Genomic DNA, 27,722 nt, shown 5'->3' on the forward strand with positions numbered 1-27,722 from the left:
TATATATATATATATATATATATATATATATTAATGTGTGTGTGTAGAGTTTGTGGGATAGAATCTCATAAAATAAAGTCAATATATGGGCATTATATATATATATATATATATATATATATATATATAATAATAATTATAAGTTTCAAAGCCAAGCAACGTCCCAGCCCATAAGATCCATGTCCGTCAACGAACCGAAAGTCCAAGATTCGAGTTTCATCTTCATTTGGGCTCATCAGTTAGACACATCCGAAGTCAGGATTTGAAACCCGAGCCTCTTGCATACGAGGCAAGCAAAAAGGCTCGTTTTTTTTTTTTTTTTTTTTTTTTTACAGTGTTCACCACTTATCAAGGCCCGGAAGCCACTCAGGGATAAGGGTTATTGCAAGTACATTACGTTAGTGAGGAGATTTGATGAAGTGTTTAATTAGGGGGGCGGTTCATTAGGAATTTGTTAACATTAGTTTCAAATCCTGATTTTGGATGTGTCTAACTGATGCGCCCAAATGAGGATGAAACACGAATCTTGGACTTCCGGTTCATTGACTGTCATGGCTCTTGGGGGCTGCGACGTTGTTTGGTTGTGGACATTATTATATATAATCTCTCTTATTCTGAAAATCATTTAAATTTTTTAGAGGAGGCTCACTTTGATGTTTATGACTGTCGTTAAACGGATGCTGACATTATGATTGATTTAATCTTTGGAAAATAATTAGAAGACTGAGAAACTTATGCACAAATTATGGTGCCAATTTTTCATCATAATTACCCAGAGGTAATCTCAAATAAACCGCACCCCTTTAAAATTAGAAATCGGACATTTAAATACAAAAAAAAAAAAAAAAAATTATAATGATTCTATATCAATAAAACTCTTGGACAAAATTTCGTATCTGTGTTCCTTGCATATACCTAACTTTAATAAATACACATTAAATTATTTTTATTTTTTTCTGCCATTAATAGTGGTCGAAATCAAAAGTAAAATTAGGAATCTCTAAAAAAATTTTTTAAAGTCTTATTTAAAAAAAATAAAATTGTCAACATATTTTGAATTTTTTTTTATACCTACCCAAACGAAAATATATCTCCACCCAGGCAATGATAAAATTAGCTAATTAATATTTATTTTTTGTGTTCTTCCCGTCCCCTACACTTCTCAAATTTAACAAAAACAAAGATTCAAATCGATCCTGGGCCCTAAAGCCAACAGTCTGTGCCATTAATGAAATAGCATTTTCCCTATTGACTATAATACGGCTGATTGGTTCTGTGCAGTTCTAGGTGGTCCACCCTCCCATGCCTTATCTTTCCAGTGGAGTAAGTTTATTTCTTGTCGCACGAGGCGTTTGGGCTAGGTTACCAAGCCAATTTTTTTAATAGGGCAGAATACTCATATTTTAGAAGTGCTGACTTGACTATCCACACCTTCTGACCTTGTGTCACATCTCCATGCAGGAGAAAATAAATAATACTTTTATTACGCCCCCCCTCCCTCCTCACACACACACTTTATTCTATTTATTTATTTTTTTTTACACTCATCAAAGTTTGAAGTAGAGATTCTAGTTGTGTGTTACCTTCCACATATAATGTCTAGATTGGGTGTTCAATTTCTGGAAGTTATAAAATTGAAACGCTTCTTAATTAAGTAGCTAATTTTACCATTGCTTGGGTGGAGATATATTTTCGTTTGGGTGGGTATTAAAAAAAAATCAAACTATGTTGACAATTTTATTTTTTTTAAATAAGACTTTCAAAAATTTTTGTTTAGAGATTCCTAATTTTATTTTTGATTTCGGCCACTATTAATGGCAGAAAAAAAAATGATTTAATGTGTATTTATTGAAGTTAGGTATATGCAAGAAACTTTTATTAGTTTGAACCGGATGTGACTAGCGAAGAATCGGGTATTTTATTTACAGTCCTCGGGTGTCCTCATTTTTATTGTCATAACACTCTGAGCACTCTTCTAGGGGTTTCTATTGTAATTGGTGACCCTATGTGAATTTCAAACCACACCCTTTATTTAATTAACCGAATGTGTCAAAATAAGCTATTCTCATTCCATTGTTTATGTCCAAAGGATGGCATGCAACGAAAGTATTTCTCATAGTAATTACAGTTACCTAGTTTGATTTGTCTTTCTTTTGCCGCATTGGCCAGGGATTTTTTCCTTGGGGAGGGTGGGGGGGGGTCAACAGTTCAGACCATTCCTGTAATGAACTACTCCTCGTTGATTGGAATGTAATGCCGGTTCTGTGCTGTTCTAAGAGGTCCACCTACCCAGCCTTTGAATTCTCTCTTTGAGAAGAGTTTAGTTTATTGCTAATCGACTGAGGCGCCTTTGCCGGGAAATACTGATGAGAGCAGCAGCACTAGCAGTGACATTTTTTTTTCTTTCTATGGAATGCTAACTTTTCAATCCCACTCTCCGACGCTTGTGTCACATTTCTTGTGGTGGGTAGAGAAATAAATTCCCAACTCCCTGGTTTATTTAATGCCAAAATGGTTTAAATCATGTTCCGTCTGTGTTTGTTTACATTTACGTCAGCCGATATTTGTGCTTGATGATGAATCTCCTGGAAAAGTCACTTTGCCAGTTTAAAAATTTTCTGTAATTCTGAAAAACAGCCAAGTTGGTTTGCATATTTTAAAACTGGTAAGCATTAATCAGAAGTGATTTTGGGCATTCCTCATCAAACATAAATATCAGCTGATGGAACTTGATTTTAACCGTCAAAATAAATACATCCACTATAACTGGGCTGAATATGAGGGCTTGTATCTTTCCCGGTTGTATTAAAATGCGTTAAGTATAATTCTATAGTTCTCTTCAGTAAACATTTGCTCAGTTAGATAACCTGGTGATAATGAGTTTCTCGTTTCAATAATGAAAATTAAACATGCACACATCAACAACAGAATGAAACTCGTCAAATTCCATTGACGAAAAAGATTTCCAGGTTTAAATAGGAGTAGAATAAGCCTGAGGAAGGTACATGAGTCGAAACGTTGACAATCAAAATGGTAACACCAATCTAACTGTAAAACGGTCTAAAACAAATTCAAATACTCATGAAATGTTGGTTTTTTGTTTTTGTTCTTTTAACAAACCAATACTATTGGCAAAAGTATGAACCTCGAATACCAATTAATGATCTAAAAGCAATTAAAATATTGCATTTTTCTTTTATTAAAAAAAAAAGTCCTCATTTTACGAATTTTCTTTTATTCTACTAATTAACAGTTAGTGACAACAAGTATTCATGTATTTCCAGCGCTCTCCGCCTCGTTTACAAACCATTTTTCGTTATTGATTTGATTGATTAGTGGCACCGACCATTGCTTTTCTCTGAAATCCGAGCTGCATTAATCCTTTTCAAGGTTCCAGTACTTTCCAAATCATTCCAGTGGGGGTCTGGTTGGTGCTGTCCCTCAATAGCCTTTCCATCCTCCTTGATTCTTCATGACCATTTTGTGTAACACTAGCTGGAACTGGTGTCACCGCGAGCGAGTGTGTGCACGCGCAATGGGAGGGGAGCGATTTATGGAATTTGGCGCAATTATTAGTGTGTCATTGAATTTTTTTCTAGATATTCTGAGCTTTTGTTAATGCTGCATAAACTGACAATTGTATTATATTTTTGGGTTGAGATTAAAGTGTACTATTTATTCTGCCCTTGAACAGAGTAGGAGGAATCGTTCTTGACTAAGGTAATTTTAATTTTTTTTTTTTTTTTGTCTTATTCAGTGTGCTCTTTTTTTAAGCGCTAAATTACGCCTCCTATTTCAAAGAAAAAAAAAAGAAGCTTTTCTATCTAACTTTGGTTGAGTATGGAAAACAAGTTATTCATTTCATACTTATGTATTTCCTGTCTGGTACACGTGAGAAATTTTGCCTGTATTAATGTTTCAAATAGTTTAATAAATGAAAGTCCCCCACTTTTTTTTTTCTTCTTTTTTTTCCGCATTTAGATTGAATTTTACCTTTTTTGTCCACCCCTCTCTATTTCCTACCTGGTTATACCCTACATGTTCTTAAAAAAAAAAAAAATTAACACGTTTTATATAGGAAATGAATAGAGTTCTCAATTTTTTATTTGTTTTTATTTTTTAACAAAATACTTCATCTGTTCTCTTTTCGAAAGATTTGTTCTTTCAAATAGAATTAATATCAGCTGATAGAAATGCAAATATTATCATTCAAAGACTAATATATATATATATATATATATATATATATATATATATATATATATATATATATATATATATATATATATATCCGTAAGTTTCGTGGTGTTGTATAGCAGAGCAAGCATAGTGAGTGCACTATTATTGCTGCTTTTACTACATTTGTGGTGCAGTTGGCGCGTAGTGTGGAGAACATCTCATTAAACGAGATCTCTCCGATCTTCGTGTGGTCTGGAACTTGTTATACGGTTTTTTTTTTTTTCATTCTTTTTTTTTTTTACCATTCCAAATCACTTAATACATACTAAATTGCTCAAAGCATATATTGCCATGACCATCATCACTACACTACGGTATCATCACTAGTGGTGGTCGTGGTGCCGGTGGTGGCGGTTGTGTTCTCTGCAATTCATAACTAATTGTCAATAAGCGGTAAAGGGAACACTCAACAGGGGTGAGAGAAAACAAGAAAAGAAGAAGAAGAAAAAAAACTAGGTTATACTGTAATTTACAGTATAAGTAGTACCATCTCCATTTAGGCGTGGTCCCCCCCCCCCTAAAAAGTTGCTTTACAACGAGGACATAATGGGTAACCAGTTAAAAAAGATTCGTGAACTCGGAGGGGACGCTGCTCGACGCAGCGGGATTTCCAAAGGAGACTCCCCTGACAAACTCCGCGACGACACTAACGACCCGGAAGGGTCCGCCAATGCCTTGGTGCATCAGTCATCAGTGGATACCGCTGAACCTACGGACGAGGTGACAGCTGGCAACAACAGTGGTGCACATTCGAGTGCAGTGGATGTTACCCCGACAGCAGATGTCAAGGATGACAAAAGGACAGATAATGATGAGGTATACATATATATCTACTACATGCATACGTACATACATATATGCATACGTACATACATACTCATTACAGAGGAAAACATATTGAAAAAGGGGCACATATTTTGTTTGGCTTTCAGTACGATATCAAATCGGATAAAATATTTGATTAAGCAGAATACGGACCGTGCTGAAATAATAGCGTTATTATTTAGAAACCTATCCTTAACATAGTGAGGAGAACGCGTATTGTAACTATTCTGTACTTTCACCTAACAATGAGATAAACAAGATAGCGTAAAATTTGTAAAAAAAAATTGCACGGTCCGTAGAATTCCCCCAAAATTAATGAAACCAATAAGAGAAATGATAATTATCATACAAACAATACTAACAACTGTTTTACAGGAGTAAACTAGATACATTTGAGAATTAATATCCAGCCTTCGGGCTACGATCAAAGTGTAGTATGTGTTAACAGTAAGATAGAAAATGACCTACAAATTCTCCACTCCTCAAAACTGTGCCTAATTCGTAAGTAAATTGATTTTTATTTGCAAAGAAATTCATTTTCTTATATCCTCGATAAAGGAGGACAGGTCCCAATTCAGAGAATCTGTTTTTTTTTTTTTTTACATAAACAAAAGTCGACCTTATATTTTATTTTGTCGTTGTTGTAGACAATTTTCATACTTTAATAATCATGCAAAGGAATAACTTTTTGAATGCAAAAAAAACGTCAATATCTTTTATCAATATGATGCGTTTATTTTTTTATTTTATTTGTTTTTTTTTTTTAATAATACCAGAGTGCTCAATTACCGGAGTAAGAGTCCGACATTTAAATAAGTACAAAGGTTTAGAAACAAGTGTGTGTGTGTAATGATTATTGAATTAATAATCCAACGTTATAGGAAGGCCAAAATTGTTTATATATTCATCAATGTTTCATCATTATTTGAAGACTCATGTCAAGATGTGAAGAGAAACTGTTTAAAATTTCAAGTACATGTAAAACATTTGTCTTTTTACTTTCGCAAAAGCATAAATGTTAAAAACAGTAATATGTGGTCCTATGAAGTGGAATGATATAGGTTTTATTTATTTTTTTTTTTCAAATATATATCGATGTTAGGAAGAAGTAGAAAGATACAAAGTTTTGTCAAATATGTGTAAATAAATAAATAAATAAAAAATAGCGATACCTGTGCAGAATATGGACCGTGTTATTTTTTGGATAGGATTTTCATGTTAAATTCGTTTTTTTTTTTTTTTTTTACTGTATTTTTTGTTTCTTAAATTGTTAAGTGAAAGTACAGAATAGTTAAAAAAAAAAAAAACGACCACACCATGTTAAGAATCGGTTTCTGAATACTGACGTTATTGTTTCAGCACGTTCCGTATTCCAAGTACCAAATTTTCGGGGTTTTTTCCTTTTTCATATATATATATATATATATATATATATATATATATATATATATACATATATATATATATATTGCACTAAGGAATTTACTGATGTATTTTTTTTTTATTCTACTGCAGACGCATAATAATGTGCTGTAATATAAGAACACGACGAGATATTTAGGGTGCAGGCAGGGGCACGAATGTTGAAGTATATAATATGACATCATATTGTTGATGCGTAACCTTTTTTATTCTGGTTCTCTATTCTAACACTCAAGCTGTGCCTCTTTCCAAAAATCTATTTCGCATTACAAATCTAAACAACACCAAAAACAAAAAAAAAAATATGTACTGACAAGCAAGAAGCCTGCCTGCTTGCTTGTGTGCATATGGTATTATTCACTATTATTTATTTGCTTATCATTTTTCGTATTACTGTTACGACTACTATTTTCTTGTATTGATTTTATTGATTTTAAGGGAATGAAAAAGAATTCTTGTGGGTGCATATAGGTTTGTCTCGTAGTCTTAATATTATCATCCCCCCCGCCCAATTACTGTATTATCCATTCTGCTTATTTGCCTGATGATAAACTGGTTCCTGGTTCTGCGTTAACCAAAATCTCAAGTGACTCCTTAACAAATCAGGAAGTGCATTTTTGTGATTCATCTTTAAAATGACACAGTTTAATTCTATGCCGAACGGTATTTTAAATATTTATTCCGTTTATAAGACATATGTTGTTGTTTTATTGTTTTCTGTTTGTTGTTGTTGTTGTTTTTTTTTTCTTTTTTTCTTTCTCTTGTTCTGCAGATTTGGGATCTTATATATAATTTAACTAGTTATAACTTATAACTATTACAACTTTGTTGTTTTTAATTCTTAGTGTAAAACACTAAACTGTAGTAAAAACATGTGAGTTGTTAGTTTTAGGTGGAAAACTGGGAACACAGTAGCACACACGTGTATGTGTGTGTGTGTGTGTGTATGTATGTATATATATATATATATATATATATATATATATATTAGTGTGTGTGTGTGTGTGCATGCATAATGATCATGCTAACAGCATTGACCTTAGGCAGTTTGAACCTGCGTCCTTAAAAGAAGTTTCTTGGGAATATCAACTTCACAAGCGTTCTCCAGTGTGTATAATGCATGTGTGTGTCCCTATATGTGTGTGTAATATATATGGAGCTAAAAAAAAAAATTTAAAAAAAACGCGTTTCTTTTTGTTTTGTTTAAACTTATCTGGAAGTCAGATTTATTTATTATTTATTTTAGCTAGAAGTTTCAAAATATTCATGAAAAATAAAAAAAATTTCAAATCGGTTTGGGTATATCTTAAGTAGGACGACCGCTCGTGTAAATATTGTATTGTGGTGATTGTTAGAACTTGCCACCAAGGATGACCAACGATACCCATTTTCTTCTACACTTTTGAATGCAAATTTTTGTTATTTCTGCAAATAAATATTTCGATGTGTAGTAGTATCTGTTCGATCTCTGGGTTCCATCTTTCCAGGCATTACCTCTTTTCAGATAATGAGAGAGGTGGTGTATTGTCTGTCACTTGATGTGTCATTGCTCATGAGTATTCAACTCAAAGTGCCCCTAATTGGGGAATAGTGTCTTTCCACATTAAATTTGATATTATATATACGACTTTGTTGTCACAGAAAGGCACGTAAATCTGATCAGTATTGGTTTAGTTCAGTCTTAATTGACTTTAGTTTATGACGAGTTCAGTACTTTTTGAGATCTATCGATCAACTGGAGGAGGTATATTTGCATATGCATATAATGTGCTGGGGAATTTGCTCATATATATATATATATATATATATATATATATATATATATATATACACACACACATCTCAGAGGCATTTCAAAAGTTATGCTTTCTATTTTATACCACTCAACTAGATTAGAGGGTATTGCAAGTTGCATTATGATGACTGAACTTGTGCATTCATGTTCTGAAAGTTTAATCTCTCTGTTGCAGATATTGACAGTGTGAGACTCTTAAGAAAGCAACTCCTGTCATGAACATGCGTCAGAAGCAGAGATGCGTCATTGAATTGCTGGCAAAAGTGCATTGACAGTGATGGTCACTATGTAGAAAAGTAAATTCTGTAGGACAAAACGTTGCTCGTTTTAATGGTACCACCTCCGTCCTTGTTGCTTTTCAACTTTTTGAGTAAAAAAAAAAATAGGAGGCTTTTCAGTACTTTCTGTTATTGTCTTCGCATTAGCATGAAACTGCAGTCGTGTTGATATTTTTTTATTTTTTTTTATTTCTCATCATTGATTCATATACCGTCAAGCAGTTTGTTTTCGCAGTGAGCACATTTTTTGTAAATGATCGAATTTGTTTTTACAACTCTTTGAACGTTTTTTATTACACATACTTTCCCTCTGTGTTGGTGGGTGGGTATATATATATATATATATATATATATATATATATATATATATATATATATATATATATATATATATATTACTTTAGTCGAAGTTATCAGAAATCAAGGGAGCCCCCTTCCTGGGACTAACACCTGATATATGTTCGACATATATATTCGAATATTCCATCAAAGTCTTTTTTTACTTCTTAAACACTGAGTAAAGAAGTTGAGAACATAATGTTTTCTCTCCCCCAATTGACCATTTAAATAGGTTATGGTAGATCTTTCTTGTGGTCTCTTGGTCTTACTGAATTCCAAGACAAGAATTCATCTAGTCTGGTGGAGTATCCAGCTTAGTGTACTTAGTAAAGGTAATATCAGTTGGAGAAGGTACAGCATTTCTTGTAAAAGCCAGTGTGGATTGAGCCATAGCGAGGAGATCTTATTTTGGCCGTGAATACTATGTTATTTTGAATATTTAGTCAAGGTTTATTTGTAGGGAAAAGTTTTCTCATGCCAGGTTGACATGACAAACCTCTATGCAGAGAAACATTAGACAATCAAGGATAATGTCTAGTAGGCATTCAAGTTATCTCTCTATCTCTCTCTCTCTCTCTCTCTCTCTATATATATATATATATATATATATATATATATATATATATACACACACACATATATATATATATATATATATATATATATATACACACACACATATATATATATTTTTTTTAAGTTTGTTTTTGAAATATCGTTAATTTCAATGTATACCGTTTTCGTTTAACGGGTCTAGATTGTTATGTTAAAAACCAGTCACCGTTAATTTTGAGTTAAGCTCAATGTATCTATTTAATAGGTGCAGAGCATATATAGTCCAGGAAATAAACAAAGGTTATAAAAAAAAAACTAACGTGAGTCTGAATTTTCAACAAAATTTGGCATTATATATATATGCGTAATTATGCATCTATCTCCTATATTCATATATATATATATATATATATATATATATATATATATATATATATATATATTGTAAATGAAAGAAGGATAATATACATTGCAAATATGTATAGGTTTCTACATACAATATGCTGCACGACTAACGATAATATGAGGAATTTAAGTTTTTGATTACACAAAAATTGTTGATCCTTTTTGGTCAAGATCAAAATGTAGTATCTGTTCCGGCAGATGCTGCAAGCTATGACTAGCAAAGACCAGATGTGGGGGCAACCCCACATGCCTGACTATTAACCAGCTCCCATTTCCCACCTGTCGGGAGCTGGTCCTCTTTTTCCCTTCCCCCTCCCTTCACTCCTCACATTAAAAATCGGCCTTGTGCCTAATTTGCTCGGTGGGGGAGCAAATAAATACCATCTGTTCTTCAGATGCTGCACTTCCATTTCTTGTTCTCTTTCGGTGGAGCATTAGTCCTTCACGACTGAGACAATTTTTATTTTTGTACCTTTTCTCCACGTTAAAAAACGACCCTGGTGTCTAACTCTGTCCCGTGGGGAGGCATAGTAAATAGGTACACAAAAGTCAGTTCAAAAACTTGTATAATCCTCAAATAATATGAAATAGTTAATTTACTTGTTTGTAATATCTTACTTGTATATTGGTATTTTAATATTATGAAAAACCGTTACAAATTGTCAGTGAAAACGAATATATAACTTATTCTGTCAAGGCCTGGCACTTATTTTGAATGTAAGTTAGTATTTTATTTTTTTGTTTTTATTTATTTATTTTTTTACATTTTAATTTTATAAATAAATAAATGAATGACAATTTCGATTATGTAAATCGTTTCTTCGATTTTTTTTTCCAGTTCATTTTCTTATGCATATTGTTGGAATGTTGATTCGCACGAAGATGCAATAAAAGGGCTGAACTGTCTATTATTATGTGATAGTATAATCATAGCATTTTCTCAGCACAGGTGATGCACAAATCAAGCAAATAAATGTGTACAAATAGATCTTCAAGTATTATATATATGAATTAAACCTAACTTGATACTTCACTGCAGTTTCACTGCATTACCGATTCTCATAAATATCACATCCTGTTTTCTGAGATGTGTGTGTATATATATATATATATATATATATATATATATATATATATATAAAACTAATAAATTATACTAAATAAATATGTAGCTCTATTATTCAGCACTATTATGGAGTAAGGATTCACTGGATTAACTCTAAGAAGAAAACCTTACCGTAATATTATGTTATAATCATTTCACTTAGTTTTCCTACCAGCAGCTTTATGATTATCAGGGTATTAGTTCATCTGTTAATTTTAAATAAATTCCATTTAATATTTTTAATTAATCACACGCTAAAATATGTGTTTATATATTTTTTTTAAAGTTGTTCACATAACTTGTGAATTGCGAAAAAAAACAACAAAAAACACATGTAGTATAAAGGTTAGTGTTGGGAAATGGCTGGGAGACTGTTTCAATCTTAGGTTGAGTCATACAAAAGACTTAAAAAAAAAGTGGCTCATGATGACTCATTGCTAAATATTTAGCATAATAAAATGAGGGTCAAGGGTAAGTGGAGCAATCCATGAAAAGAAGTGACACCCTCTACAAAAGAGGTTTTGGGTCACTCTTTATTATGGTTGACCTATTTATTTTATTACACACACACACACACACACACACACACACACACATATGTGATGAAAATTATGGAAATATTTCAACATGATGATAAGTTTTTCTTTTTTTTATTTCTGTCATTTATATATATATATATATATATATATATATATATATATATATATATATATATATATATATATATATATAAATCGTGTCTGTGTGTGTGTCTGTGTACATTTCCCTACGCGATAACTCTGTCAATTTTTAGTCTACAGACTCGAAATTTGATATACAGGGTACTGAGATTTGGGAAAATTGATGTGATCGGATTTTGGTCAGAAATTTGGCGATTAAGGGGTCAAAGTTCAACGATTTGACCTTTGAGAACTCTAGCAAACTCCTTAGACAATTTTGGGTCTACGCACTTGAAATTTTAGATATATGTTCCTTGGACATGGATCTAACTTAATAACTTGATTTGAGCCCAAAACAATAAATTTTTAGGGGTCATAATAGGGGTCAAAGTTTAAAAAAAAATTGACCTCTGCGGTCTCTTCCAAATTGCTCAGACAATTTCTGGTCTAAATATTTGAAATTTTACATAAAGGGTATTCAGAGATAGGGCAAACTTTTTGATCAGTTTTGGTCGAAAGTTTTTAGTTACCAATATATAAATGTATGTATGTATGTATGTATGTTTGCATGTCTGCCTTAAACTTTTAATAGAGGCGACGGATTGTACCAAGATCAGTATCGTTTTAAAGTTCGACCTTTCATACAAATATCGAAAAATTGGCTTAAAACATTAATATCTTCCCTCCCAACTAGGCACTTTTCTACAGGGGAGGGGGGCACTTTTTTCTCCTTTAGATTGTTTAGCCTTAATTTTAAAAAAATGTCGCTTCCGGTTTGGCGGTGATCGTAACAGCATAAACGTTAGGTTTTACCCCGTTCTTTTCCTTTTGCCGTACAGGTTCGAGCCTGCCTTCCTACTACCACTTTTTTTTTTTTTTTTTTTTTTTTTTTTTTTGCTCAACATACACATCCAAACACCCGAGCAACGCCGGGCTGAAATACTAGTATATATATAATTACGAAATATACTTTCTTTGACCTTTATTTAACAGTGTTCTATACGTGAATAGGGCTCAGTAGCATTCTTTTTTCTTTTTTCGATTCCATTACATATGCAAAAATTTGTTTACAAAAACACTTGTCTTTTCTCTTAGAGTAACTAAGAAAGTAATTAGAATAATTAACCCAATTCGCCAGAATTGAATCGACACTGAGTACCCCCACAGCCCCACACACAGACACGCGTGCTAGTGAGTGTAAATGACAAATGTAATTTGCCATTAAAAGTGGCACGCCGCGTTTGAGTTAAGATGTTAAAAAAAAAAAAATGTCTACCAGCTGGAGTTTTCATCAGGTGCGAGATGATACCGATGTATATATGTACGTGCAGCTCGCGTGTTCTTATGCACACCCTGATTGAGAAACATGGAGACAATAGCTAATTTTTGTTGTTTTCAAAGTATCGTTTATATATTTTACAAAATTCTAAACTGGCAATCTCTGTCTCTCACTCACCCCTCCATTTGTTTACTTTGATGAGGCGGTGTTTTTTTTTTCTCTTTTTTTTCTTTTTTTTTCTTATGGCTAACTCCTATTTTGACAACTACTCTGCACTGCAGAGTAGTTGTCAAAATAGGAGTTAGCCAGAGTCTCTGCAGCACCTCTTTGTTTTGCAGTATCAACCTATTTAATGCTGAAGTAAAACACTTGTCAACTACTCACTGTATGTTTAGTTAGACACTAGTCGCTATTTTATTGTTGGAGTTAGGGATCATTTACACCCTCCCTACCCCCACAGTGTTTTCTGTATAAAATATACCCATTAAGATTTGCACCCAGCATGGCTGATTCCATAATCTGTGACGGTAACCATTAAACCATTTTCTTTTCTTTTTTTAACACTGAAGTTTGGTATTGTCGATCGATGACAATTAACAGGACGACTATAGGACTAAATTAGCACCTGCAAGTGGAACTAGAAAAATAATCCGAATAATTAACAGATTTCAATTAAAAAAAATGTCTTCATGTTTTTAGTTGATTTTCTATTTAATACCTCGAGTTTACTTATTTACCGGGAGTTTTTAGGAAGTAGCATCATGAAATTTGAAATTAGCGATGCTCAAATGCTCTTTAGATTTACTGTGGTTATTTATGCACTCATTTTAATGAGAGAAGGTATTAATTTATTCTCATGTATGTGTTTATTATTATTATTATTATTATTATTATTATTATTATTATTATTATTATTATTAAATAACCTAAAAGAATGGTTGATATGGCGTAAATAGGACAAGCTTAAGTAATATATTTCATGTAAATTCTACTTTGACATTCATAATATTGTTTCTGTGGCTTTTTTTAAGATTCGTTATTGCTCCCCCTCCCTAATATAGTGACTCCCTCTCCCCCACACATTATAAACTTGGTATTTTTTAAATTTAATTTTTTTTTACAAGGCTGATATTTTTCTATATTAGTCGCAGACTTTTCTTCAGCGTATCACAAACTTCCATATTTTACTGCCTTCAATTTCAAGATCTAGAGGATGTGTAGTAATTGGCTTAATGGATATTTTCATAGACTGTGTAATTCATTATTCCGATTTTAAATTCCATTTCTATTAAACACAGTCTCATGCATAAATGACATTGAGACCTTGGGGAAAAGTATAAACTCGACATTTTTCCCATAGTTATGGGTAAAAATAGCAACGTATGTTCAATGATTAATATACAATGGATTTTTTTACAATAAGTGTTGAGCTTTTTAGCATTTGATACCACCCATAAAATTAGCTGTTCAACGTACAGACCCCCCCCCCCAGAAGGATTGATCAATTAAGTTTGTAAGTGATTTTTGATTTAACGTTTTTACACACTTGTTGAATAGACGATTGGATCATATTCAGCCTTTTTGCAAGGCTAAGCATTGTATCTGTTCAGTCTCTTATCATTCTCCCAGGCATTTCTTCCTCCTTTCAGAATTAACGAAGGGTTTATTGTCTGTCTCTTGTGATGTCTTTATTTGTAGAAAAGTGCAGACGTAACTATAAGCTTTTTTTTTTTTTTTTTTTTTTACGCCCATCCTTTTTTAAGAGCCGGATTTTTCACATTAATATTCCTCCATGTGTAACTTTGCCGTGGAGGAAATAATTAAAAGGTGGTCATATTAAGTTCTGCATGGACGAATCCATTTGTTTATTCAAAAATAATCTTGTATTTTATATGCATACTTAAAGTACGAACTATTTGTATGAAAGAACAAAAAAAGTGGTGGTGGCTGACTTGTTTATGAATACAATCTTCAATTTTTATGATTTCTAACTAGTTTGAGCTAGACGAACTGTGACCGTTGTTACATAGATAAAAATAACAATATATATCTTCTACTTTCGTTTTCTTTATTTACGTCATTTATTTACCTCATTCTCTTAAACTGATGCTACTGTTATTACTATTGTATCTTTCTCTTTCCACCACCTGTCTAATTTACCATTTCTCTCATCTAAATATGTGCAAACAAGCAAGCATGGTTATCAGTTTTTATGTTATTTAGATATAAGTATAAAGTATATCTAAGAGATGAATATCCTCTAAGTTAAGATGTGATGGGTAGAAGTGATTGTTCTAAATATCAAATTTCTTTTTATATATGTCACAGCTTTGATTTTTAATTTGAATGTTTTTATTTATTAAACGAAATCAGCAACTTTTAATAACTGATCTTTTCCATCCAATTCTTTTGATATCTCTTTTCATATCAGAAATAACAGTCTTAACAAAAGTAGTAACGGAGTACTTTTGAGTGTGCTAAAAATAATTTTCAAGCTATTAAAGTGAAAAAAAAAATTGTTTGTTACTTACTAGCAGTTCATCCCAGCTTTGCTCGGGCCCTATGTACTGTTCATAACTTTATGTGCAAGTGTGTGTGTGTATATGTGTATATATATATATATATATATATATATATATATATATATATATATATATATATATATAATTAAAGAGTTTGACTCCTATCCAGGTAACCTACATCTAAAATTTCAAGTGTTTGGCCCAACTCGTTATGTAAAATTTCAAATGTTTAGACCCAAAATTGACTGAGTAGTTTGCTAAAGACCGCAAAGGTAAAACCTTTTGAGCTTTGACCCCTTGGCAGCCAAATTTTCGGCCAAACCCCAATTAAAAAGCTTGCCCTATGTCTGAATACACTTTATGTAAAATTTCAAATGTCTAGACCAAAAATTGGCTAAGTAATTTGCTAGAGACTGCAGAGGTCAATTTTATTTTAACTTTCACCCCAATTTGGACCCCTTAACATTCATTGTTTTTGGTTCAAATTAAATTTAAAAAGTTAGATCCATGTCCAAGTAACATGCATCTGAAATTTCAAGTGTTTTGACCCAAAATTGGTGGAGGAGTTTGGTAGCGTTTTCAAAGGTCAAATTGTTGAACTTTGACTCCTTGACAAATTTCTGGCCGAAAACCGATTCAGAAGATTTTCCCAAATCTCAATGCCCCTTATGTTAAATCTCGTGTCTGTAAACAGAAAATTGACAGAGTAATTTGGTAGAGAAATGTACACACATTGATAGACGATTTCACTTATATATATATTGTAAAAAATCTTTGTATCTATTTGTCAAAGAACGAAATTGTCATGTTCCATAATTCATGTAAATTGATCAAGTAGTTTTCCTTTCTTTTTTTTTTCTTTTTTTACTGAGAAAATCAGTCTGATAGCATTGTCTTGATCCGCCATATTGGATAATAGAGACAATTCAGTTCGAGCTACCAAGATCAAAATTTACTTTGCGATGGCTACAATTTACTATTAAAATCGTTAAAAATAGTAAAAAAAAAAAAATCTCTCTCTCTCTCTCTCTCTCTCTCTCTCTCTCTCTATATATATATATATATATATATATATATATATAATGATCATTGATCAATTTACTTGATTTTTGGAACATGAAATTTTCGTTCCATGATGAGTAAATATATCATAAAAAATTTTCTGTATATATATTTTTTTTTTTATTAGGTTAACGCCTGGACTTGCACCCAATTTTCTCTTTTCCTATCACCTTTTAATAAATGTCAGAATCACATTCAGTCAGTAGATGAATTGCTACTTTATTGCTGACAATTGTGTCACGAATCAGTGAAACGGTGTGTATTGTTATTATAGATGCGCACTCTATGGTGAGGCATTTTCTTTGTTTCATTAGTCAACAATACATGCAACCACCCATTGCTGGTTGTGTTGAGAATGTGGAGTTTGTGGCCCGAATGCTCGATTTAGAATTTCTTTGTTTTTATTTTTGTCTTCAATTATGATTTTTTTTAAGCCAAACTTTTTTGTAATGAAACTGATTTTATTGCCAACATGTTCATACCATGATGTTGTAGTAGATCATATCATATGTAAAAAAAAAAAAAAAGTATTTTTCTAAATATGGTATATTGGCTCTTGTCTAGAATTCCTCCTATATTAACAAACAAAAGTAAAGAGCTGTATGATGTACTTACCCTGGATGAAACGAAAATATCATATTCTAAGAATCATGTAAATTGATCAAGTTGTTTTATTTTTAAATAAAATCAGATATTATGAATAACAGGAGAAGCAGCTGTCTTGTTTGCCATTTTGAAAACAATCTTTAAAAAATTTAAAAAAATAAATAAATAAACGAAAAAAGAAAGTAAGATAACTCAATAATTAAACCTTGAGATATTTATGTTGTAATGACTACGAACTCCCATTAATTACTTAAAAATGATTATCTTTATAAAAATACAATCACTCGATTGATTCACGTGGTTTTTTGGAAGATGATATTTTTTGTTTCGTCATGGGTACGTACATCATACAGAATTTTAATTTTTGTTTTCTAATATAGGGAAAACTTTGGACAAAAACCGTTATATTTTATGGTTTTAATGTAGCAAGGGATCCACAACTTGATACGTATCACCGAACTCTTTTATTTATTTATTTTGTTGTAAATAATGATCCGTTTACCAACATTATTTTATATCGCCATTTATATACTTATTTTACTATATTGTTATATTTTACATATTGAATACACGAATTTAGCGTTTTGTTGCATCATTAAAATATCTCTCTTGTTACAAGGAGAGTAGAAAGTGGATGTTGGGGTTACTTTTCACATACTTCTAACTCTTGCTTTCGGTATGCTGTCCTTTAGTCCTTGTATTCCATGAGCAATGTTTCTAACAAAGGGGAAAGAATTGCTGTTTTGGTGTCAGAATTTATCCATCCAACACTTGAAGTAATGTTTTTTTTTTTTTTTTTTTTTTTTTTTTTTTTTTAAGTTCTTTGCATCGTATGCCTTCATGGCTTGTTTAAAGCGATTTCTATAAAAAACGATTAACTATTTTAGTGAAAACAGATAAACACAGCAAATGGTGAAACTTATCAGTTCTAAATTAAGTTGGAGAAAAAAACAAACAAAAAAAAAACAAGGAAATAACCCAGTTTAATGATGCATGTCTTTTTTTGTATATATATATATATATATATATATATATATATATATATATAATCAATACTTATCTTGCATCAATCTCTTCTCCAGTCAACGTTCATAAGTATTCATAAGGACATCTACATCGATTCAGAAACGAAAGTGTGAAGTACGTGTGCAGATGAGGCAAAGAGTAATTCGTACATTGATAAATATATATATATATATATATAGAGAGAGAGAGAGGAAGGGGGGAAGAAATATTTGGTTATATTTAATTAAAAATAATACAAATGTACACCAACGATCAATCCGACAGAGGGTAGGCTGTTATGGCATCTTCTGGCCCTGCTCTGTTGGGCTGAAGTACGGTTCTGTGTACTTCTAGGAGGTTCAACCTCCCAAGCATTACCTTCCACCGCTTTGAGAATCTTTAGTTTATTGCTAATCACCTGACGAGGTTGCACATGCATTTTTTTTACAGGCCACAGTGCCACGGTTTGGGTACTGGATTTTCAATTCCCACTTTCTGATCTTGTCATATCTTCCTATTGTGGAAAAGAGATAAATAAAACAAATGTATCATCTTAGAAGAAAATATTGTGTATGTGTTTTTCTCGTCACTACCAGAATTGAACTAATGTTGTTTTTTAAATTTTATTTATTTTTAATTGAATATTTATTGAAATAAAAAAATTTCTTAGTGTAAGTATAAAAACGAACTTTAAAATAATTCTTTTTTAAATAAAGTACTTAAATTAGGAAATTAAATCTACCAGAAAGCATTTCCATTTCTTCACGAACAAGTCGGCCATTTTAATTATTTGTTAATAGTTTAAAAAAAAATGTATAGCTGTGTTACTAATAGGAATTTGCAAGCATTTAAACTGTCGAATAGAAAGTTATTTAAACTTACAGATAAAAACATAGTAAATCCTCATTTAATAAATGATCGAAAGTTTTGGAATCTATTTCCGTTCAGGTATTTTATAATTATCGATTAAAATATTACTGTATCAAAATTAGTTATAGTTTTATAAAAAAATTAAGTTAATAATTTAATGACGAAATTATAGAATAATAATTAGGTTTTAAAATCATATTAAAAAAAAACAAATGGCAGTTATGGTTAAAAAAAACGAAAGTAAAGACTTTCTGGCAATGTCGGATAGGTACAACTAGCAAATGATAAAATGTCCTGACTTTCACCAAAAAAAAAACAAAAAAACAAAAAACACACTCGTCTGGCTGAAACCACTATCAATAATTTCCCCTACTCTTTAGCTGTGCCTAAACTTAAACATAGATTCCATGATCAAAGCTTTTTTCTTAGAACTGCACGCCTGTGGAACTCTGTTCCCTTTTGTTGCTTTTCAACTGACTACAATATAGTCGTCTTCAAGTTCAATGTGAACAAGTTCTTGATGAGCCATCTCCTTAAGTAATCCAATTTATTAAATTTTCATTACTAACGATTATTACAACAGTTCACCATTGGCTACTGTACACACATTAACCCTTATCCTCGAGTGGCCTCCGGGCCTTGATAAGTCGAGACCCCTTTGTTAAAAGCAAAAATCTATTTTCTTTTAATATACGGTGCAATTTTAAAGGATGCTACTAGTTAATATGACTTCAACGGTTTTTCTTTGACATTTAGACATGTGTTAATAATATGCATTCATAGTATCTATGTCTATATATTTGTTCTTGTAAAAATATCTTTTATCCAATTATGAGAAAAGAATCTATTTTTTGGCTGTGGGTGAAGATGAAACTCTAATCAGTAGACTAAGAAAATCCCCTATCTGTACAAGTCAAATATGTCTGAGCAGGACCTGCTTAGAGCACCCTTTCCTGCCTTGTAAAGGTTCAAAACCGACTTTGAAATCTTGTAGGCAATGTCCTTTTCTTCTTACAACTTTTTCTTACAGAGAAAACCTTGAGAGTCTATTTCTGTTCTATTGTTATTTTCATGGCAAGTGCTCGGCTGAGCTTTAATCTATGCCACACCCCACAAAACATTTGCAACAACACTACTCTTTATCTGTGTCTAAAACTAAATGCAAATTTTATGAACAAAGTTTCTTAGAACTGTCTGCTTGTGGAATTCTATATTGTGGATCTGCTTTCCAGCTGACTACAGCATAGTAGTTTTCAAATCCAATGTAAACAAGTTCTTGTTTAGCCGTCCTCTTAATCAAATTTTACCCAATTTCCAACACTATTGACCATTAAAATTTTGTCTCACCGACTTCCTGACACTCATGAACTCTTATTCTCGAGTAGCCTTAAGGCCTTTATAAGCAGCGATTCCTTGTAAAAAAAGGAAAAAATTGCAAATAGTATTGTGTGTATGTAATATGTATATATACATGCATATATATTATTGCTGTAAAACTCCTAAAAATCAAGCCATGTTGTGAGGCAATTTTTACTGTCAGTTACATGGAATTAAAATTTTTTTTTTTTCATTGCAAGATTTTCTTTCAATCCTAAGCTATGCACCATCATGAAAACCTGAAAATCTATTTACTTTGTGCGTGCCTGTTTCGTTTTAAAAAATATGAAAGTATATTTGCACCCCTTTTCCATCTCAAAAAAAAAAACGGACACTGGTTGAAAATGTTGAAACATAAGAAAATAGTTTCAGATTTATGAAAATAACTTAAAATGAAAAATTTATCAAAGATTGAATTCTTATTAATCTGTTAATAAAAATGTTATTTTATAGTTTTTTTAGTTTATTTTTTTATTAAAAATAAAATTACTGTTTATATTAATTTTTACAGATATTTTGCAAATTTTCCAAAATAAATTGTTTTTTATCCTGGGTCATTCATGCCATTATTCTGTGACAGTTCAGGGAGCCATTTACTCAGCCTAAATCCCTTGTGTAGATATATATGTATACTAGCCTGGGTGTAGGCAGGCAGGCTCGAACCCGTCCTGCGAAAGAGTAAAAGAAAGTGAAAAAAAAAGTGACACATTAGCTATAGCTATTGTGCCCATCGCCAAACCGGAAGTGACGTAGGTTTAAATTAAGAATAGACAATCGAAAATAGGTGATAACTTTCGGAAATATTGGCGCAAAAAAAAAAGCAACCCCTCCCTGTAGAAAAGTACCCAGTTGAGGGTGAAGGAATTGATATTTTGGGCCAATTTTTCGATATTTGTCATTCAAAGGGTTGAGCTTCAAAATGATACCAATCTCATGAAAATCTATCGCCTCTGTCAAAAGTTTTTGCGAGAGATACAAACATATATACATACATACATTTAAACAGAGAGGTGAGATTTATATTATAGATGAAAATAAAATAAATTCACTATTTTATTCATCAGTTTCAAAAAAGTAATTAAAATAATAAAAAATAATACTTTGTTTGAATTTGATGGATCAATAAATATTGTAATTTATTCAATTTTATTTTCATCATTTATCTTATTACGTTACTTGCTCTATCTATTGGGCTTTTTATTATCTTGATAGGTTCCAGTTTTAAGATAAAATTTATATTTATCTTTGTAATAATACACACACACATTTATACATATACCATTATAATAACTTTCCTTTCATGCAATTGAAATAAAGAAAAACAATTTATTGTTTGAATGTGTCTAGTATTTTTTCTCTTTGAAAAGCATATGGTGTGAACTGGAATCTTTTCCATTTGAATAGACACGATTTCAAATGATATTCATTGGTTTATTCATGTGCTTGACATCTGGTTATAGCATCTCTAATGTGGTAAACAATATCAGCCGGCTTTGGTAACCTGCCATAAGTAGTGTTTTTTCGGGAACATGACCTGCACTAGTTGACATCTATGTTCAAAATATACAAATATCATTGCTTAATCACATACGCAATATTAAAAATTAGTTTCAAGTAACCGACCATAAAGTAAAAAAAAAGCTTAGTATTATAAAAGTTACTTTGAACTAACTTTGATACAGAAATTCTCCAAGGCAATCCTGCAGTAAATTCAGTCATGCAACAAAAATCCAACATAATTTCAAATGAAAAACAGCAAAAGTCAACAACTAAAAATAATCAGTTATTTGAGCAGTTTGTGAGATTAGGATAAGATAAGAATATATATTATTTTTATTTACATTATCCAGGTTGTTATCCTCATCATAGTTGCAGTGGTGGGCAGATAGTGAGGGAGCAACAGGTGTTGACTCAAGCCATCCAAATAGAGAAACACGATTTTAGCACTTTTTGAATAAAGTTTTGAAGGCTTTTGATGTCTAACATTGCTGTTGACCCTTTATTCCTTTCTCACTGTATCTACCTGATGTTGCTTGTAATTTTGCTTTTCTCTTTTTTTTTTTCTTTTTTAACTATGCCGTTTTGTTAAATTTATTTTTCTAATCAAAGGGAAATAACTCTATATAGACGAATAGAGTTAGTGTGGCTATTTCAAGATGGTAGCCATTTAAAAATAATTCAGAATCGTGCACACAGACACATATTCAAGATGTTGCCTTGAAATCCGACATTTGTCAAAAAGCAAAGAAAATACCAAAAGTGGAGAAGTATGGTGAAATCGTCAATGAATGAGATCACCACTGAATGCGCCTACATTTTCCAGCAAGATTCAATTCTTGCACACAAGGCAAATACTATCAAAGCCTGGATCCTCAACGTTCCTCACCACTGCTTGATGGATTTGTATCTGCTGTCTTCCTCCCTCCTCCCCATTGTAACTCTCTTGACTATTTCTTCTGTGTGAAGCAGAGACCAAATACGCTCACAACATGGTAGACTCTCTGAAGGCTGCCGTGGTGGAGATGTTCACGGCTATAAACAATGACACGGTTGCTAAAGTGTGATTTATTTCATGCCCACATTAAGATGGTTATTTTTTGTCAGCAGCTACTGCTGGTTAAAAATCTGCTAATTTGGGATCTGCCATCCACGTAAATGTCCATGCATATTTTCTTTTTGGATATTTTACTGTATTGTTACAGTTGAATCTTCCCTGAACATCATTGGACCTTTTCGTCCTATTGCAAGATTATTATATCCACAATGTTTCATATGTTGTAGTTTCCAGCCTTCTGAGATTTTTTTCTTTCCGTTTTACTCTGAGAAATCATCATTTATCAAGAAAGGCAAAAAAAAAAAAAAAAAAATCTCTACAACACTTAATGAGATGGATAGATTGACAGGTTAATACTATGAAAAAACTGAAAATCTCCACATGCTACACACTTAAAACAACAGTCAACCCAAAAAACAACCATTGTTCCCCCTTTGTCAGAAAAAATTGATTATGGAATGTAAGGACTAAAGGACAAAATAGAAAGGGGGTGAGTTACAAGGCTATCAAACGTAAACGTAAAGTCAATTTTCTACTTTCCATAAATGTTTTGTTAACATTATTCTTATTCTTAATGTTTCTTATATCCACAACATTTTAGCCGATGTACTTTTTATTTTCTTCAGATGCTGTTTGTTATAGTCTGTAACCTGTGAATGTCACACTAAACCATTTATCAAATCTTCAGATGTAGATTGTTTTCAATCTGCATTTCATGCTGTATATATCTTATATCCATTTATTCACTTTTATTTTTGTAGGCGGGGGGGGGGGTTCTAAGGATAGATTTGAAAGAGTGATAAAGACCTGGGCCAGAGATAGGTTGATTTAGAAGTCAATTGCTAAAAGCCTTCCAATACATGCCAGCATGTAAAACAGACATTAAACTGGATACGATGAGTTTGATCTCATCTAAATAACGTTTCATCCTAAAAAGATCAAATATTTTCTTGGTCATTTATTTGCTGAGTTTTAACTGTTATTAAAGTGTCTCATTGAAAGCACGTTTAAATGAAGTTTAATATAACTTCTTGAAATTCTCATATTTCACGTTTTCCACGTTAAACAGAATTGATTTCTTGCTACACTATCACCTGTTAATAATTACATAATGAAAACCGGTACGGGTCACAGGTATGTTTAGTATAAAATTGCGAAGGTTGCTGCAAAGAAGGTAGGTTCCCTCTATCGTGCTAGAAAACTACTCGCGCATGAGAGTATCCTGTACCTCCACAAAACCACTATTCGCTCATGCCACATCTGGGCTGGTGCATCTACCACTAGTCTTTCCTTCTTCGATAGCTACTGAAAAAGAGTCTCCAATCTAATAAATCCCACGTTGTTAACTAAGCTTCAACGTCTATCCCATCGCCACAATGTTGCATCGCTGAGCCTGTTTTACAAATATTTTAATGGAACCTGCTTAGCATGACATCCTTCCACTGTTAAGGTCCCTAAATGCTAGAAAACTTTCTACTCTAATAGTTTCTTCCCTTGAAATTGCTAGCCTTTTGAATTCCCTTTCTGCTTCCCTGACTGTACTGATATGCGGAAATTTAAATATAATGTAAATGTAATGTTAATCTTTCTTAGGCATGGTCCCAAATAGTAATCCCTTATGTCCAAGTGGCGATATGCCTTGTTAGGGGTGAACGTGAGTAAAAAAATAAATTGAATAAATGCTACATATTGGTGGCAGGGAAAATAAAATGAACTCAGTGTAACTAGTTTTGTCATTTTGTAAATGCTATAGAAATGGATCACAAAAACAGTTATTTTTTTTTACTCTTTTATTGTCATGTGTGAACGTAATAATTGTAGGTGATATTAACAGAAATTTTTTATTACTTCCATGCTTATTAGTGCAAATGGTTTGATTGGAAATTAAATCGTTATTTATGTCATTTGTTTTTAATGTTATATTAATTTTAGTGATGGGGCGATTCCAATATTTTTCCCAATCTGATACAATTACTGATTCTGATTCTTTATAAATCTCTAAACGTTTAACTAAGTTATTTTTTCCACTGATTACTGTAAAAACATGTTAAATGAGCATATATTTTCTCAAATGTAAAAAGACACTACAAGTTATTACGTTGATGCTAATCATGCCTTGCATATATTTTTTATTTTATTTTTTTTTACCTCTGTTAAATTAATTACTTATTTCACAAAAAAGGTTTACAAGCTGGAACTTGTTCTACATTTTCACGCTATTAGAATTCATTTGAAGCACATTCTTTTTATATTTCGGCAAAATCCTTCATACTTGTAAAAAAAATTAAAAAATGTGTTTTATGTTCTCATTAATAAGAATGTTGTGTGAATTAAGAAATGGCTCATTTCACAATTGCGAAATAACTGTTTTATCCTGACTCTAACAACTCTGCTAAACCTACTTAGGTGTGACTTTGATTTTGAAAATTAAGTTGACTTAAAACAGCAATTTCTTTACTCAAGCGTGAAGCAGACGTAATTGACTTTGAATGAGCTAACCATGTTTTATTTGGTTTTGTTTTGCTCAATTGATTTTATTTTTCTTCCAATTTCCTAACTTTTTAAATGAGATTTTTCTTATTTAAAAATTAAAAACAAACAAAAACAACTTGTCTATTTACAAAATTTTAATGTAGCACCTGTTGCTGTTCTCTGTCCGATTTAAAGTTTGGAATTATCCGGTATTTTGGATTCGTGTTAGTGTTTATCAATAACAGTTTCATTGTGTGAAGAAGTCACAGCTGAATATTGTATAAAAATGTGTTTAAAATTGGTGTAAAAGCAAACACTGCTATGATTATCAGTTTTGTGAAGAACGATCATCAGACATCTTGTATATATAAATTTTCTTTACCTCTCTTTATACTTTAATAAAAGATATATCGAACGTATAAAGTTAATTCAGTCGGCTTTTCTATGTCGGATAGCAATGAACAGTTAAAATCTGTTTGATTTTGACTAACCAGTCATGTTTCACAGTTATCATTGTCATTTGTTAGAAAAATATTAAAATTGCAATCGCTTTCATTGTTTACAGTTCAGTGACAGAAACTTAGATTCACGGTTTGTAACAAAGGAAAAATTCAAATTGGCAATTACAATTCCTGAAAGACACTCATTCAAAAATTTCTTTTCAAGTTCCCAATTCCGATACAATTACTGACTCCTTATTAAATTCCCAATTCCGATACAATTACTGACTCCTTATTAAATTCCCAATTCCGATACAATTACTGATTCCTTATTAAATTCCCAATTTCGATACAATTAATTATTCTGATTCTTTATAAATCTCTGAATATTTAACTACAGAGTAGTTATTTTTCTCAATTATCATAAAAACAACTTAAATCGGCATAGATTTTCTCCAACGTAAAACTACATTTGTGGCAGGAGGTGATCTATCAATTTTAGTTGTAGTTTAAAATCAATAAATATTTATTATCTTATTACTACCAGCAGAGGAAGATTTTGCTTTAAAGAAAATCAAATAAATGAAGGCAAATAAAAGAATCATTATTGGCATCGGAAAATAGGCACAATTTTTTTCTGATTTTGATTAATCATCCCAACACTAATAATTACATTTAATTTTTACATTCCCCTCCCCTAATAGTTTCGATCTTTTCTTGAATATACATTTTTTTTTTCAAGTGTAATTTAAAAAGAAAAATGTCAGATAAATCAACATGATAAAATACAGAAAGGGAGAGTACTCTTCTTCTTACAGGTCGAAGGTGTTAACTTTCTTTTTTCTTAACACAACGCACATACTACAATTTACTATACCTATTTATCCTTTGTGTGTGTGTGCTGTTCTAGCCTTAATTCTGTAAATACACATTTTTATAAGCAACTCAGACTTTTATAGTTAGCCTGATGAACTCTTTAAAGTGAAACACAAACCTTTGAAACTAGGGTTAAGGTATGACTCAGAAATAGATATTCAACAAACAAAAAAATATTAACATAAATATTCTCTAATAAATATTGCAAACTGCACAATATATAACAATGAGTTGGATTATTTTGTTTGATGGTATATCAACTTTTTACAATCGCTTGATACTGGGAATCATTTTCTTAAAAAAAAATCATTAGATTTTTTTTTTTAACCATTTAGATTAGAATGGTGAGATTAATCTTTTCAAAGAGTTATTTGTTATTCTCGACATTTGATATTTGATATCCAGGTAATCCTAGTATATATTAAAAATGTTCTCTGTAACATTGTCTCTTTGAAAAAGGAGATAATTTGTATTGATCACGTGAATGTTAATAGCTAGCAGGACTTGTGTCTCTATGTTTCCTGGGAAAACTGAGAAACCCAAGAAACTCTTGCTGCTATCCTTAAAAGGTTATGTTTCTGCTCGATAAATAACCAGTGTTAGCATAATGTTTAATCTATATAAATAAAACAGTAGATGTATATATGCGTGTCTGTAAATATTTGACTGATAAACTCTTAAAATACAGGTTGCATTACGCAGAACTTTACAGGAAATAATAATCATGCACCAAGGATGGTTTATAATGAGCAAACTTTTAGCTTGGATTTGCATACAGAAATATGTCGGCAAGTTGAAGATGAACATTTCTGCATTTCAACTTGCCGACATTACTTTTGCACATGTGCAAATTCATTCATAGCTTGAAGTGGTTAAATTAAAGTTTTCTTATATATCTGTTGACAGCTCAAATGGAAGGGAATGCTGCTGGAGCACTAAATGTTTAGGTTTTGATACTAGCTGATGGCACTCAAGTTATTTTTTTTTTTTTTAACTTTTGAAATCAGTACTATACTTGGCAAGTGTGTGACAAGGCG

The 27,722-nt window shown here is 31.7% G+C and overlaps 1 protein-coding gene across 2 annotated transcripts in view; it reads left to right on the top strand.

Moving 5' to 3' along the window:
* Positions 1–27,722, top strand: part of LOC145284498 (cAMP-dependent protein kinase regulatory subunit) — a 611,528-nt gene that overhangs the window by 59,359 nt on the left and 524,447 nt on the right. Inside the window, exon 1 of one of the 2 annotated variants that reach the window (XM_080133374.1) lies at positions 4,308–5,055. The exons of the other annotated variant lie outside the window; for it this stretch is intronic. Coding sequence (XP_079989500.1) covers positions 4,786–5,055 — 270 coding nt within the window. The 5' untranslated portion in view covers positions 4,308–4,785. Of the gene's footprint in view, positions 1–4,307; positions 5,056–27,722 lie in introns of those variants that run through there. 2 annotated transcript variants of the gene reach the window in all.

The sequence above is a fragment of the Euprymna scolopes genome, chromosome 9 (genome assembly GCF_053919585.1).
Source record: "Euprymna scolopes isolate OS-2025 chromosome 9, ASM5391958v1, whole genome shotgun sequence".
NCBI lineage: Eukaryota > Metazoa > Mollusca > Cephalopoda > Sepiida > Sepiolidae > Euprymna > Euprymna scolopes.